Genomic DNA, 17105 nt, shown 5'->3' on the forward strand with positions numbered 1-17105 from the left:
GGAGGTCGACTTTTGAATGAAAAATAAATTGTAAACGTGCCGCAAGTAGCACAAAAAATGTTAACTTTTTATTATCTATCTATAAGATACGTTGCGGCTGGTTTATAACTAATAAAGTGACTTTACTGTAAGTAGCAATAATTATTTTGGATCAGCGCCATCTAGCGGTCTTTATTTTTTGGCCAAAAGTGGCTCCCAAAATTCTCAATCAGAGCATTCAGGATTAGAGCCATTTAATCAATTATAAACCAGCCGCAACTCATGATAAAGCTATAAAACAAAAAAATAACGATACATGTGTTTTTGGCGGCAAGTTAACAATTTATCTTATGCTTGAAAATTTATCTTTAAAAGTACAGACACATAGGAGGTCGATTTTTTGGTAGAAAATAGATTTTTAACTTGCCGCCTAAAACACACGTAATGTTATTTTTTTATTTTATAGCTTCATCATAAGTTGCGGCTGGTTTGTAATTGACTAAATAGCTCTAATCCTGAATGCTCTGATTCAGAATTTTGGGAGCCACTTTTGGCCAAAAAATTGAGACCGCTAGATGGCGCTGATCTAAATAAAAATACTTTTCAACTTTTCACAGTAGAGACACTTTGTCAACTATAAACCAGCCGCAACTGATCTTGTAGATAGATTATAAAAAGTTTAAATTTTCTGTGTTATCTGCGGCAAGTTTACAGTTTATCATTGAGCCAAAAATCGACATGTAAAAGTATAAATATTCTACTTATCTTATATGGCTTATAAAATCGACCACAAAAAAAAAAATAACAATACCTCAAGTTTTTTTTACCATTAACTTATGGAAGTACGGCCCATTAACGTTATAGTTTAAATAAACAGTTTTCTTATATGATACGTATTGTTACAGAAATCTTGAAGAGCAGTCAATTAACTACTTGAATTTATCAGTCTAAAAGAGATGACAGAAGAAAAAAGGCTCAAAAATGATGTTCAGGGACAAGAAGAATCTCATAAGAATGGAGCATTTAATTTCACTAAATCAGAGATGTTTAAAAGATAAAAAAAAAGTGAAAATTCATAATTTTATGTTGAGGGTTTGTGTTTATTTGTAAATAAAGAAAATTTGTTAATTAAACATAGAGCTTTATTTGTTTTACATTTAACAAATAATAAATGTCGATTATACAAGCAGCTCTGAAATCTTATTGTAAGTCTGCAGAAGCTGATCCTACCAATCCTACCTTAATTAATTTTTTAATTGAAATGACCTTGTATGTACACTGTTAAATGGTTTTAAATATTGAAAGTTAACAAGTTGTTGTTGTATACAATAAATTCATTTTGATTAATCCTTAAAAATAATGTAATGGTTTAAGTATGTTTGATTAAAAAAACTTTCAGTGATATGTTACAGTGCAATGTATCACACATTCATGTTGTGAGGTTTTAATATAACAATAATAAAGTTTGATAACACACAAGTTAAAAGTCTCAACTTGCATCACAAATAACAAAATATTAAAGAAATTTATGAACTAATAAGATTTACCAACGAGAAAAGTGAAACATAAATCTTGATAAAACGTTTGAATAAAGCAATTGTTCAAGTTTTATAAATTTTAATCATAACAGTTGATACTGTAAATATGCATTTGCTCCTTTAAAATTTGGTTTTTCCTTATTTCAATAAAAATTTGTGTTACAGAAATCTTGAATTAGGATCAAATAAATACGTAAATTAATCAGTCGAAAAGAGACAACTGAAAAAAAAGGCCTAAAAGAGAAGCAGTCACAGGAAGAGTCTCTTAAGAATGGAGCATTGGATCTTACTGAATAAAAAATACATTCATTACAGATTAGTAAATTTTAAGTCTTATAAATAATCAAAGAACATTCTCTGATTACGTGAGATCCAATGCTCCATTCATAGGAGACTCTTCGTGTGACTGAAACTCTTTATTAAGCCTTTTTTCTTCGGTTGTCTCAAGAGACTAATAAATTCACGTATGTGCTTGATCGTTATTCAAGATTTCAGTGACACAATACATATCAAATACTTAAGTTAACTGTTGATTAAAACTATAAAGTCAAAGGGCTGTACTGCCTGTGCTTCCATAAGTCAATGGTGAAAGGTCTAAGGTATTGTAAGTTTGTGAATATGGTTGATTTTATAAGCCATATAAAATACTTAAGTAGAATATTTATACTTTTACATGTCGATTTTTGGCTCGACGACAAACTGTAAACTTGCCGCAGATAACACAGAAAATTTAAACATTTCATTGTCTATCTATAAAATCAGTTGCGGCTAGTTTATAGTAAATAAAGTGGCTCTACTGTAGTAGAGAGTAATAGTTTTTTGGATCAGCGCCATCTAGCGGTCTTTATTTTTTGGCCAAAAGTGGCTCCTAAAATTCTCAATCAGAGCATTCAGGATTAGAGCTATTTAGTCAATTACAAACCAGCCGCAACTTATGACGAAGCTATAAAATAAAAAAATAATAGTACGTGTGTTTTTGGCGGCAAGATAACAATCTATCTTTTACTCAAAAATTCATCTTAAAAAGTATAAACACATAGGAGGTCAATTTTTGGTAGAAAATAGATTGTTAACTTGCCGCCAAAAACACATGTATCGTTATTTTTTTGTTTTATAGCTTTATCATGAGTTGCGGCTGGTTTATAATTGATTAAATGGCTCTAATCCTGAATGCTCTGATTGAGAATTTTGGGAGCCACTTTTGGCCAAAAAATAAAGACCGCTAGATGGCGCTGATCCAAAATAATTATTGCTACTTACAGTAAAGTCACTTTATTAGTTATAAACCAGCCGCAACGTATCTTATAGATAGATAATAAAAAGTTAACATTTTTTGTGCTACTTGCGGCACGTTTACAATTTATTTTTCATTCAAAAGTCGACCTCCAAAAATACAGATATTCATACGGTTTAATAAAATCGACCATATGGCATTACTTAGTAGTAATTACTTTAATTACTACACATAACTTTACGTACATCTTACACCGTGCTCTCTTTACCAGAATGATAAAATCAGAGTCTGTAAAGTTATAACTTTATATATATATACGTAGGTCGTGGTGGTAACGCCGCTAAGGTGACGATTGCGGAAAACACCCCTGGTCGTATTCGTATACATAAGTTGTTACTAGTATTACCTTTTAATTCTTTGATAATGCAGGTAATCGGTAATCACGTTAATGAAACAATGTAGTATATCTGTGGCAAGACTTACATGTACGGTCGGATGTAAATTTTATTACAATGCCTTGAGTAATTAACGACTATTGTACTATTTTTTATTTTCCCTTCAAAATATATTTTATCTAAATGAAGCGTAACTGAAGTAGTGTATAAACACCCTGTTATTAATATAATTATTTACAAGTACTTTGCGCTTTTTTCATGACGGGAGTCCAGAAGATATTGGCTCACATTTATATTATTTTCCAATAAAATCTTCATTGTTTTTTTTTTTTCGTGGCCCCCCGTGCCCTCGTCCCTTTTATTAACGACCCGTTTAATTCCGTCAGTCTGTACTTTTATTCGATGCTGGGAAGTAAATCGTCTGAAAAAATACTTTTTCTCTTCTGAATGACTTTCGAGATAGTCGAAGAACATCTCATTGACTCCCATGACCTGATTCCCATTTACTTTTCAAGAGTTAAAAGCTCAATCGATGTAATAATTGGTTAAACAATTTTTTGATAATAAAAGCCATTTTGAAGTAAACTACAATCGATCGAAGGAGTATTTTGCTTTAGACAAAAAAAAGAAATAAACCCGTCAAAATTGATTTAATGGTCCTTTTGCAGATTTTAGTGTAGTAAAGATATTTTCTTTAATTTACGTACAAAAATAAAATAAAACAAGCATACAATTATGATTGGATCTACTAATTTTTGCTGGACTCAGTCAATTTCTGATTTTTGGGTTTAGTTTTACCTTATAGTTTTAAATTTCTTATCAACCCCCAAAAAACATTTCAACGAAGGAGATGAGAAAACAAAAATACGTACCGATAACGATTTTTCAAAATATTTTCTCAGTATTACACGAAAATAACGAATTAAGTGCAGAAAAATAATTTATTTGATCAAGATCATACATAATGGATAACTTTTTTGTATAATTATTTATGTAGATATGTGTAAACACGTTTACCTTATAATGGCCGGATTGTCGCGCTACTTATTATCCCATCTTCCCGGTGCGACTGCAGCTCACAGAGATTATCTGTATAATATACTTACTCATCCCTACACTATTTTAGTTGCAGTGTTTTTTTTTCACCTTTTTCTTAGTGCCATAAAACAGAACGAAATTAGGGGTTGATAATAAACCCACAATGGCACGTTCACAGAATCACGAAGCATTAAAATTTGTTGTGAACCTTTGAAAAAAGAAAGAAAAATTGCCTTCCTGGATAAAATAAGGTGTCTACATTTTTTTAATCAGTTATTCCCTAACATAAATGTATATAGCGACAGTTTTTTATACTTGGGTATGTATACCCAACTGTAAACCCCCATCAAAACTTCGTTGCAATGTCACTTCTGTCCCATGAAAACTATAGAGTAACGAGCAAAAAAAAGAAAAGAAATCCATCATATTCTCAACTCGCCTTACACCAGACTCTATACATCTCTTCTATTTAACTTACCTACTTTGCTCAAACACGTATTCGTTACTCATCCTAATTTAACTCGTTCGTCCATCATCTACGTACACATTGTATTATTCTCGGCGTCCCAAATCTCTCTTGTTTCACTTTGGAACGAATATCCCTTCCCTCCCGGTGCGATTTCACAGACCGAAACTTTGCTAGTTTCAACGGGAGGGCGACGCGACGAAAGGAGAAAGGACTTTATCTCTCGCATAAGCCGGCTTTCCGGGGGCGCGAATGTATATCCGCATTGTTTACCGAACTTCACAGTCAAGTCGGCGAATCTCGTTGGAAGATCTTGCCTTGAAATCCGTAATATACGGGAGAGAGCTTTTAATTTTTCCCTTTTTTTTTTGTAGAATTCAGTGAGAGACGGCGTTTTATTTTTTGCAACAAATGCATCGTAAATTTTTGAAAAAGCTCTTATTTTTTTTTTTTTAATTGTGCGTTAAAGTAATATAGTTGCATTTTTACTGATTATTGTTTGATTTTAATCCAATGTTGAATAAATATTAAATGAAAAGAAAAATGTTTTCATTGTATTACGCGAAAGGTATGTATATTTTGTTTTTACGTCATCAGGATACGTTTCAAGAGTCTATAAGTGGATGATGCACACGTGAGGAAAGAGTTTCGGGAGCTTTTATCCTTCCTTTCTCGCCAAGGTAAGAAAAAATTAAGTTTAGAGAGTGGATTAGAACAAGACTGGGGGAGGACTACAATGGTGGCTAGTTAGCATCTACACTGAAACACGTGAAAGAATCCACAAATACAAAAATTAATTTAGACTGCCATTTGAGTTTTTGAGAAATATAAACACGTATATTTTTATTTTTCATAAATGTATATAACAAAGTTTTTTAATAGAAATGTTACACTTTATTCAAAATAATTTATTACAGTTGTTCGTTATTTTTTAAATTTCTTAGATGGTAGGACTCGAGGCTTTGTTGAAAATTTTCTTACATGTACGCGTCATAATTACCGGGAGGTGGAAAGTGGTCACCGTCTGGTGGATTCCGCCTGTTATGTGGAAAATCATCAGGTAGAGGGCCAAATGGATCAAATCGTGCACCAGGAGGAACAGACCCACTGTTGAAATATTTTTCGTGTGTTATACTTGTAAGCATTATTTTTTATTTGTTATGATTTTGTATTACCGTGGTAATCTGCCAGGTATTCCAATACCTGGAGATGGATGTATGTTAGGCCCTCTGGAAAATGGGTCAAACAGCATTCCTCCTCTTCCCTGTCCAAATGGATCCAAGTCATCTCGACCTATATCAAACGGATTTGCAGGTCCAAGAGGGTGCCTAAAAGTAATGTTGTTTCGTGAATAAGTGTTAAGAAAAAATTCGTTGTACTTGAATTTTTATCGTTATGGATGGCATTATGTCGATAGCAAATTAAATTAAAAATCTAGAGTATCCAAGTCATTATCATGAGTATAAGTAGCTAGTTTCTCTAAGTAGTACCTATGACAAGAATTTTGAAAAGGTTCTGAAAGGATTCCAGAAGGATACCGAGGGAAGGTTTCAAAAGTTGGAGTAACGCCAAAACTCATGTCTCTCTAGGACATCGATATCATGAGACATCTGGAATAAAAGAAGGATTTTTAAAAATTATTACCCTGGCATTACTTGACCAATCGGTCTGTGTGGTGGCCCTACCCTAAGTGGGTCATCGTCTGGGTCCCTTCTGGGTCTGTTGGTCTGAGATTCGGAAGTTTGAGTAGAGACCTCGACTCCACTGCCAGTAGAGACAGGTTCTATAAGATTAATTTTCAAAGAATTCAGAACTTGCTCATAGTCTGGCACCAACACGGCCAGGGGCCCTTGAAGTGCTTTGACAGTATCGATTGGAAACTGTACATTAGAAACTGCATGACTCTCGACCTTCTGTAAATCGTACAGCCAAACTTACTAACATCTAGCTGTCAACAGTTGTGAGCAACTTGTTTGAAAATTGAAAAAAAAAAAAAAAAAAAAAAAAAAACAATAATGTGGATCTCACCAGAAAATTGAAAATTAGGTCGTTATCAGATTTCACTGCCATCAGAATGTACAGTTTTGCCTCCTTGATGTAGCGAAGCGAATAATTTAGTTCTTGACTCCATCCCTCTGGTAACAGTTCCGATCCCTCTTCGGAAGGGCCAATGGTCTTCTAGAACATCACACATTTAAAGAATAAGCGTAATTGCAGTAAGATACTTGTATACATCATGAAAAACAAGTTCTTAGCATGTTTTGATTTACAGTATACTGATATGAAACAACGCCTGCAATGTTGCAATTATTAGCTGGTGGTGAAGGGTTAGGTTTGGCCAAGTGACAGCAGTCAAACCAATTTCGTACACGCACAACTAACACAGAAATTTCAACCAAGTACACGTAATATGCAAATATAAAGTGAGTGATGGTGATTTGAATTTGGTTATTTATGGGTTAGGTATGTACTTACAGCATCTCCGGAGCCAAGGCACTTGAATCCATTCTTCACTAGGTGCCAGTGTACCAGAAGAACAAGCACGTCCTCTTTCTTGTTTATTTGACTAGCTGACAATTTGTGAATCAATTCAAAGCCGAAAGTATCTGTGGTGCTTGACGTCGACTCGGTTGCCATCTCTCCCTCTCTTTTTAGCTGTCACTGTTTTTACGTTGTTTTTTTTGCAACTTTTTTGTTTGCAGTTACTATTTGTTATCTATTTAGTTATTTTATTGATAACGTTTTTCTCTTAAGACGCAGCAACAATAACGACGCAATTAGATAATCATAATGGTGTTGTCATCATGACCAAACCAAACAACTTGGTGTACTTATAAGTATTTTTTTTTGTCAACTTTAGGGTGCGTTCAAGTCACTGAAAAACGCAACTCGGTCCGGTCCGTTCGTTCCGTTTCGTTAGTAGTCACCAAATAACCGCGCGATTAAAAAAAAGCATTAAAACTTTATTACGTTGGATAAAACATTAATTTATAGATAAAATATTTATAATAAATCAAGGAAGATGATTATGCAGCTTATTACATAACTAGTAACATATGGCATATACATTAAAAAATACATTTTGAAATCATTCAGTTTTAAAACTTTGTTTCCATGATTTTTATAAATCTCAATTTTGTAATTAAACAATAATTTTATCAAAAAAATTTTTAGAGTCTTGTAAAATAAAGTCCGTAATTTTTATTACTCCGTAAAGAATACTAGAACGGATAAACTATTGAAAAGTATGTACAAGCAATAATTGTTTTAGTTCTCATTTTTAAATTTATGGTTAATATTAGGTGCAAGAGAAAAATGGATTATACGTTCTTTTCATGTGAATTTACAGAAGCCCTAACTTGAAATTTTTTTGCACAGTTGTACATCAGTTGGCACAATTATTTACTTACTAACTAAAATGGAGAGAGAGAGAGAGCAGAAAACAATGTGTACTTATTTCATGAAGTTCAGGTTCCGTACATTCCTTGATAAGGAACTCTCTTATCGAAAGTTTTAAAATTAATTGAAACTAGCAAACGGACGTTAGTCCGTTAGTGATGATGACAGTTAACAGTTAGTGGTGTAAAAACACGCAATCAAAGACAGAGGCGACGTATACTAGTGTGGCATCGTTTATTCGTAAAAAATATCTTTTACTTTTGTCACGTGTAAGTAATAATATTAAGAACGTAAGAAAAATATTCACCTCAACTACACCCAAGTAAGTAAGCCCTAAATAAAGCCTCTGCACAAGTGCCAATTAGGACTCTAAATTTACTTAGGCCTTATTTACTTGGGTATAGTTGACGTGAATATTTTTCTTACATTCTCCACATTTTTACAGAGCTTTTGTCAAACATACATTTATTTACGTATATTATTTACGTACAATTGAAAATCTTACAAGTCCACCGATAAACATGAATAAAAAAGAAAAAGAAAGGTATGTTCGAAAATTTATCTTTCCATTTTGTCATGATGCCTCAAAATACGAGAAAGTTGCTAAAATAGGCCAAGGAACTTATGGGTAAGACACGTGTGCAGTTGACATTGTTTAAAAACTCTTTTTTCCTATTTTTAATATTGTGCATTGTAAATTTAACAGAGAAGTTTTTAAGGCACGTGATACAACAAATCGAAAGAAATTTGTTGCGATGAAAAAAATTGTAATGAGTGACAACAGAGGAGGTGTAAGTTGCATTTGATTTTCTCATAAAATGTGTTACACAAATATTTCGACATTGACTACTTTTGCAGTTTCCCATCAATACCTTGAAAGAGATCAAGTTATTGCAACAATTGAAAAATAAAAATATCGTTGATTACATTGAAGTCTGTAAAGCTAAAGGTGAGAAACAACTTTATTTACTGACAATTGAAAATTCAAAGAAGTGAATGTCGTTGTTTCTTTCACAGCTACACAACGTGATCAACTGCTTCCAAAATTTTATTTGGTAATGGATTTTTGTGAACATGACCTTGCAGGTCTCCTTTCAAATATGAATGTGCAATTCAGTTTAGGGGAGAAAAAAAGCATCATGAAACAGTTGTTCCATGGACTGTATTTCATACATGCCAACAATGTTTGTACTATAAATAGAATAAAAATTCTTGAGCACCTCAAAATAACACGGAACGTATAGCAAGTATTATAATTTCATCTAAATAATTGTTTTTGGTCATGTTAACAGTCCAAAGTTATTTTTAAGGTGCTCAGAAAATAGTTTTCAAACACTGACACAGCAATACCTATTTTAAATATTCTTCTTTTAGATCCTGCACAGAGACATTAAATCTGCAAATATTTTGATAACAAAATCTGGTGTGCTGAAATTGTCCGACTTTGGTCTAGCAAAATCATTCATCAGAAGCAATAATGACCAGAAAAAGTGTTACTCATCTGAAAAAATCGTAACTCTTTGGTACAGACCACCAGAGTTACTGTTGGGTGCAAAGAACTATGGGCCACCAGTTGATTTGTGGGGTGCTGGCTGCATAATGGCTGAGATGTGGAATCGGTATTTATATTTTGAATATTAAATATCTTTGAAAGCACAAGTAAACAATATTCAATATTTCATATTATATTGCCTAACAATTACAGATTCCCGATAATGCCAGGAAGCACTGAACAACATCAACTCAATTTAATATGTCAACTTTGTGGGTCCATAACACCTGTCGTTTGGCCAGGAGTGGAAAAGCTAGAGTTATATAAGAAGATGATGCTCGTACGCGGACGAGAACGCAAGGTTCAAATTTATCGTTACAGTTTTAGTTTTACTCCTAAGCACAAGCAATGATGTACATTTCAAATGAAGTCTTATTTCAGCTCGAAGTCAAAATGAAATTTTACGTCAGGGATTCATGTGCACGTGACTTGTTGGACAAACTGCTTATACTGGATCCCAGCCAAAGAATCAGTTCTGATGCGGCATTGGACCATGATTTCTTTTGGACTGAGCCCTTGCCTTGCGATTTGCGCAAAATTTTGGCCCAACATACCCAAAGTATGTTTCAGTACTATGCTATACCAAGGACCAGGACACGTGTGGGGTCAAGCTCATTCAAGTACCACCTCGGCAGACACGGACTATGAAGATAGAGTTTTTTAATGATTTTATTATTTTGACAATTTTATGCAGTCGGGTAATTTTCTTTATCCCTGCTTCCCCGACGTTTTTTGTCTTTTCTTTTTTTAATGGAATAATTGTTCATTGATACTATAATAATAATACACATTGAAAGTATATTTTTGCGGCAAAAGAAACCGGAAAACGGATTTGAATTCTTATTTTCTACAATATTTTGAGTGCCACGTGTACAATAATTCGTATATTTGAAGTGCCTTTTACTCTATTGACATGTTATCTATATAATAATATATATATATATTTTTTAGAGAATAATTTGGGGGGTGGAGAAATAATGAAAAATTATCTGCAGTGTTTCACAGAAACGTCGCTGGTTGTCCATCATATCACATTAAATATTTTTTGCACGTATTAAAATCAATTTTAAAGTTTTTAAATTTTTATATGATATTTTTATACTAACGTACAACTTTTATCAAACCAAACAATAGTGTTAAAATTGTTGTCATAAACATAATAGAGTATATAGTTTGTTACGAGAAAAAATATATAAATGAAATTGTTTCTATTTTTATATACTATTGAAACGTAAAAGTCACTATGGCGATAAGAATTCATCAGAATGTTAAAAAAAATTGTTTTTATAAAATTTTCAATTTACCAACAACTGAAGTGTATAAATCTCCAACTTTAATCTTATTGTAATAGGTATTTAATACATGTACACAGATTAAGGTCGGAGCAGGTACTGGTTTGTCCGGAAAACCTTATCAACTTGGAATGAAGAAAAATAAAAAAATCAATTGTACTCAAAACAACTGTAATCTATCCTTTTGAAAAACAATAAAAACCTTGACTCAAACCTTCTTGCCTGTGAAATTTTTCTCTCATAAATTCCACTAGGTATGAATTATACGAATGTACGAAAAATTTTCGAGTTGGACATTTTTGGGCTGTAATGAAAGGACCCTCGTTAATTTGAGTGCATGTTCTGAAAAAAATCTAGAAATGAAACGCTGTAATATAAATTAAAATGCCTAAACGAGTAGCTTGCGTCACTAGTACGTACCAATTTGAATCGCAATATCACCTCATGGCTGCAGTAGAAAAATCAATATTCGGTCAGAAAGACACGTGTACTCTTAAGTACAATTGTCCTTACTTCAAAAATAAAACTTTTCTATCGAAACGTTACATTTGTTTCACCCATTATACCGTGCACATTTATAAAAAAAAAAAAAAAGCGAAATTCAAGAAAATAGCATCGTACATGCCCAATTTGTCATGAAAAACTAGAGATCAATAACCCAAAGATATTCGTATGAAGCATTGCAACAAAGTACTCGCAAGAAACGTCAAAGGCTCCGGGCAAAGCTTGTCGGAGGCTGGGAGGGTCAAAGAGAAGGGGACGGGTTTACATTTTCTGCCACTGCGCGAAAATATCACCAGCGCGTTTTAGCCCTTTGCCTCCATTTGCACTCGCAATCCCACTAATCGGTAGTCTACGTGCAAAAGGACTGATTTTTCGGACAAAAGCTCGGCTGATTCATCGTGAGAGAGAAAATAATTTAAAAAAAAGTATGTACAACGTTTGCGGTGAAATCTGTGGCCCATTGTGTAAATACTTTTTGAAGGATTATGTATCCTTATGAAAAGGTCTCTGGAACTCTTGCATCTCCGCTGCTTTGACCGAATAGTATTATCTGTACGTTTCATTGAAAGACAATGTCTTCGCAGTCAAGAATATACGTTTGCTAAGATAATTTGATTAAAATAAAAAACATTTATTCATAAAAATACTGCTCGTCGCAAGAGAATGTTTACTCGGTTGTAGGAAAATTTTTATTTTCAGTCCATCATGTAATCATTTAGTAATCACAATAGTTGTTTTTTTGGTGGGTTTTACTGAATAATTAAGTGGTACAAATAGTCATATTCAATTGCAAAAACTTCTTTTTCTTTTTTTTCCAAACAATATTATTAAAATAGGAAAAATATGCATACCTGAGTGAATAATTAACTTGTTGAATCAACGATGAGTTGAAAATTTTAAGGAAAAAGAAAACAATTTGATAACCCAACGGTACTTGTACAAAAAATATTAATGCTGATTAACCATAGACGTGTGATTTCAAAATAACTAACAATCATATTCAAATGCCTAACATCTTAAAAATTACATTCTCTATTACGGTAATAAAATAAAATTTTCGAAGCAAAAAAAAACAAGATTTTTTTCGTACAGTTACAAATATCGTTGCTAGGAGAAAAAAAAGGAGCTCCAAAAATGCAACTTTTCCAATTGCGGAACCAAACATATACGTAACAAATTAAATTTCTTCCACCCGGGATCTAACGGATAGAGCCAAAATTGATAACCATATCATGCCTAAATAGCAGGGCACCCGTTCGATGACAGCCCCCAAAACCACCCCCCGGGCCCAGCTTCCTACATATTTTAATTCTCGAGTCTCAAAAAAGGCTCCGTTGATGGAAATGAAAAATTTCACCAGCCCGCCTGGAAAATACACTCCCGGCTCTTGTGAAAAGAAAAAAAAAAAAAAAAAAAATTCTCGAGTGCCGAGGGTGAAAGGCCGCGCGCACGAGCGTGAACGAAGAAGAAAGAGAAGGGGGTAGTCGGGGGGTGGTGCGTCGGAGCAAGCCACGCGACACCGCAGTAACGCTCGAACCGCGACGTGGGAAGGCTCGCGAGTCACTGTTTCGCGGTAGGGTGTGAGGTGCACGTGCTCGCCGTGATCACCTTTCGTTGCGTCTTGAGTATACTGCGATGGTATGTATACGATTGAGGAGCATATATGATTGTTACGGGGTGACGCGCGATGTGACGACCAAGTAGGAAAGTGAAGTGAACAGTGTGGGGTGGTAAGGATAAGGAAACCGGAGTGCCGGTGGTTTTTCGGGGGAGCTTGGCAAAGTACAATACAATAATTGAGTTGCCGGTGAGGTGATGAGCAAGCCGGGTATGGCGAGGAGCTTCGGTCGCCTTTTTGCGGTGCTCTGGCTGCTCAGCTTTTATCTCGTGCTTATCGGTGAGTCTGACGCGTTGCACTATGTTTTTCAATATAGACCACGGGAATATGCTTCGTTTTTCGATCATTATATCTGACATGAGCTTACGTAGTTTATGTGATTTATGCAACGAGGGTCTTTTTTGTATGATTTTGTCTGCCGTTGATTTGAAGCAGACGTTGGTTTGGTCTTTTTGCCACTGTTTTGCATACGCGCTGCCGATTTGAAGTGTAACTTTAAAATTACTGTCCAAGTGGTTTAAGTGGACAAAAATTTAGGGTTACCTTGTTTATTTGGAACACTTGTCCTAACAGTGGAACAAATTTTAATTTAAGGATTTTTCAACTATCTTGCATACATCCTACCTATTTGAAGTTTAACTTCAATATTAAATTTGCTGTAGTTACCAGTGAAATGGGTTTAATGGGGGAAAATTTTGTTTTACGTTTGGTTTTTCTGATTTTTTTAAGCTTAATTAAGTATGTGGGTGTGTGTATAAAAACTTTTTCAAAACCTCCCTCGAGTGGGATTGGAACAATTTCGAAAAGTTTTTCGATACTTAGCAACTGTATTTCAAATTATTGGCCGTCCAAACGAATTAAACCATTTAAAAATGACGATCTTCGTACTGATTTCACACGAGTGTAAATAATTGCCTGTTTTGCCCGTTAACGCGAATGAAATGTACAAAAATGAGAAATAAAAAAAAAAGTTGTCTCTTCTTATTGCAACGAAATAAAATCAAGAAATTTCTAGTAATCTCAGGTAAAATTTAAAAAACAACTATACTCATCGACAAAAATCCTTCATCGATGCGTATCAATGCAGGGACCATTATGTATTTCGACGTTAATAATCGCATCGCTCCACTGGGCACGTCACATTAGGCAAAAAGTCACCAACCGCGTGTGTATATATACCCACATTTACTTTATTCCTAGCACGTATCGGTGGCAACGCTATTTTCATGCGCCCCGTATTTGTAGAACAAACTCGCGTCGGGAAAATTGCCCCTAGATCGCGTACGAAAAAATGCGAAGAAAAAAACCAAGGGTAAGTACATATGCGTGTGTGATGCCTTTCTATCTGTGCTAGATCGCGATCGAGGATTTTGTTCATCGCAGCATCACAATTGTACCATTAAACGTATTATATAGATTTTACATTTGACAGCACCGCGAAGTTTAATTACAAAAAAAAATTCTAGATTCCCCGTCACTTGGTACGTGTCGTACGTGGGCTTTGGTTTCGCCCGAGTGCAACTGATGCAGATTATAATTCTTTTTGAAACCCATAGGTTTTAGTTCATGTTGTTCGAACTCGAGACTCGTTGAGTTTTGAAACATCAAAGTTTATGACTCGAAAATACAAAACTACCTGATTTTCAAAAATTACGGTTTATAAAATACTCGACTAAAATTCAACAAGTGAAAGCTCGATTCGAGTAAGTACTTTTTCGTAACGATTTCAATTTCCGTTGGACCGAGCGTTATTTCAAAACACAAAAAAAAAAATTCGTTAACGCAGAGGAAACTCAAAAAAAAAAAAAAAAAAAAAAAAAAAAAGACATACACCTAACTGAGCGCAAAAGGGAAGAGCGAGTGCTTGAAAATCTCGACTGATATTACGACGTGCACACGTCCATACATGTGTGTACGTATGTATACACACGGAGTTGGCAAAGAGTTTTTCTTCCCTGACTCTCTATATACGGGCAAAGTTGAATGGTTCGGTCGAGAGGAGTAGCATGCATGTGTATAGGGTACAGGAGAAACTTTTCGCCACCGACAGAGTCGGGAGGGTCCTCAGGTGTGTGTGGCTTGCCTTTTTTTCTCCCCCTCGGTGAGTATGGAACGTGACTTTCTAGCGGGAAAATATCGAGGGGACGTCGCTCTATCCATTGCCTTCTTCTTCGAAAGGGTGTGAAAATAATAAGTGAATTACTGCACCCGCGCCATCTCCGTGAATTTTTCGGTTACCTTGTTACCACTGCGCTAGAGTTTGAGTGGCTTGGGTTTTTTTTCTTTTTTTTCAAAGTTTTAAAGTGGCGTGTGTACGTACACAAGGTCCGGGAGTTAAAAAAGTTGATATGTGTATCTACATGATTTTTTGGTAACGATGATCGGCTAAATTAAATAACGAAATGGCCATTTTGGGGCTTTTATTTTTTGACGCAAAAAATGAAACAAATCTGATACATTTCACGCAAATAAAGCTGAAAGTTTTTTTCTTTTTTTTTTTTGAGCACGTGGATTAAATTTTTGTTCTTTCAATTTTTGTTAGTGGATATTTCGTGTATTTCACGCAGTTTCGAAACGGGATGAGTTGATTTATATTTTTCCGGCTAGAGGCTCAATATTAATATGTTTGTTGCCCAAGACTATGGCTTTCCTCGGAAACCTTGCAACATCCCAATTCCAAATCACATCGAGGTTCCAGGAAAACACGCTGATCAGCGATCAAAAGTACAAAAATCATCCGCTCAATGCTGGAGATAGAAAAAAAAAAGGAGCAAACAATCCTTGGCGCATCAAACAAGCTTTCACGGCAAAATAAACACCACAATGTATGAGCTTAACGCAAAAATTCACAAAAAAACTCGATCGCCCTTTTTTCCCCAAATAATCCCGTAACGAGCACACCTGTACGCGCACAAGTCGACATTACCACCGCCTTTTTTTCTCCTCAACGCGGCGATGTATGGACAGAAGGTAGCGGCGACGGCGGCGAAAAGGCCCACTAAATATTTCAAGCGTGACGAAAGCAGCGAGGGCGAAAAAGGTTAATAATGCACTTGGATATGATGAAGTCGCGAAAGCGACCTGAATAATGCACGCGGTCGTGGACAGCCGATGATCGTCCAACTTTTGCGCGGCCTCCCCCTCGTTGAATAAATGATAGGAGTAGTTCATGAGGGAGTGAAAAAAAAAAAAAAAAAACGTACCTGCGAAAGGAAAGAAAATTGCACGCGACCCAGAGAGTTGGCAGGAGTAGTTTGGGGGGGTTGACGAGGAAGGGGTGGAAAATGCACAAGCGGAGTAATGTTCACGGGAAAAGCTTCGTTAGGCCTGCCGTAGGGTTTGGTTGTGGTGCTCGGCTTGTCTGCGTGTGCTCGCATTGACACGAGATTATACTTAACTATATATGTATGAAAGTGAGAGGCTACGTACAATGCGATTTGAGGGTATCTATGCAGTTGGTTGTCCAGGCGTATCAAAATTCGTGCAACTGTACAAACGGTCACGCAAACTCTGGGTGGCTGTGTTGTATTAAAATTGTGCGAATTTCGTTTAAAGATCATATAAAACGCGTGGGGCAGTTTTTGTGTAATTTTTTTTTAACCTATATATACATTGATAGTGAAACTTAAATGATCCGATGTTATTTTTCCCCCTGCAATGACAAAAACGTTACTTTTCGAGTAAAAATTATCACAAAAAAAATTTATATTCAATAAAGAAGTACTATTTACGTAGAAGATATGATATTGTTTTAAGAAAAAAAAATGTTTATTCGGTTTAATAATGATAATTGATAATTAAATTTAGTAAAGTTTTAACTATGCTTTTAATTTATATTAGTTGTATTTGCTTGCTGAGGTTGCTTATTTGACATAAAACTGTGGATACAGGGCAAGTTACACCTTACTGAAAAAATTACGAGCATTTATGCACTCTAACCTGAGGAAACCATCTCATTTAAGACTTTAATTTCAATAATTTCAATATGATTTCACATTGACTTCATTTGGGTATATTATAACGTTGATTCTAATTGAAGGAAAATGTCATAAATGTATTGATTTCATGAGGTTTTCGATACTATTTTATT

The 17105-nt window shown here is 34.8% G+C and overlaps 2 protein-coding genes and 1 pseudogene across 4 annotated transcripts in view; 2 read left to right on the forward strand and 1 right to left on the reverse strand.

Moving 5' to 3' along the window:
• Positions 1-5489: 5489 nt before the first annotated feature.
• Positions 5490-7486, reverse strand: PI31 (Proteasome inhibitor 31 kDa). Of its 2 annotated transcripts, none has more exons than XM_014352269.3 (5): positions 7126-7486; positions 6679-6825; positions 6295-6563; positions 5826-5978; positions 5490-5757 (listed from the first exon to the last, which is right to left on the reverse strand). In XM_014352269.3, the coding sequence occupies exons 1-5, from the start codon at positions 7285-7287 to the stop codon at positions 5628-5630; spliced, it is 861 nt and encodes a 286-aa protein (XP_014207755.2). In that variant the 5' UTR covers positions 7288-7486; the 3' UTR covers positions 5490-5627. The 2 variants fall into 2 exon arrangements, with proteins under 2 accessions (XP_014207755.2, XP_014207754.2); XM_014352268.3 differs by having other exon boundaries at positions 5493-5757; positions 6679-6828; positions 7126-7485.
• Positions 7487-8189: 703 nt separating this feature from the next.
• Positions 8190-11106, forward strand: LOC106638890 (cyclin-dependent kinase 9-like; annotated as a pseudogene). The gene is made up of 8 exons (XR_016293155.1): positions 8190-8318; positions 8495-8677; positions 8756-8840; positions 8908-8998; positions 9067-9233; positions 9424-9668; positions 9755-9902; positions 9983-11106. The product of XR_016293155.1 is annotated as a cyclin-dependent kinase 9-like (transcript).
• A 2053-nt stretch (positions 11107-13159) lies between these two features.
• The window catches only part of LOC106638851 (uncharacterized), a 153079-nt gene continuing 149133 nt past the window's right edge, over positions 13160-17105 (forward strand). Inside the window, exon 1 of the mRNA XM_089594798.1 lies at positions 13160-13294. Coding sequence (XP_089450924.1) covers positions 13213-13294 — 82 coding nt within the window. The 5' untranslated portion in view covers positions 13160-13212. The remainder of the gene's footprint in view (positions 13295-17105) is intronic.

This window comes from Copidosoma floridanum, unplaced genomic scaffold (genome assembly GCF_036245765.1).
Source record: "Copidosoma floridanum isolate Cflo_tuat_1 unplaced genomic scaffold, Cflo_Japanese_pri ptg000021l, whole genome shotgun sequence".
Taxonomy (NCBI): domain Eukaryota; kingdom Metazoa; phylum Arthropoda; class Insecta; order Hymenoptera; family Encyrtidae; genus Copidosoma; species Copidosoma floridanum.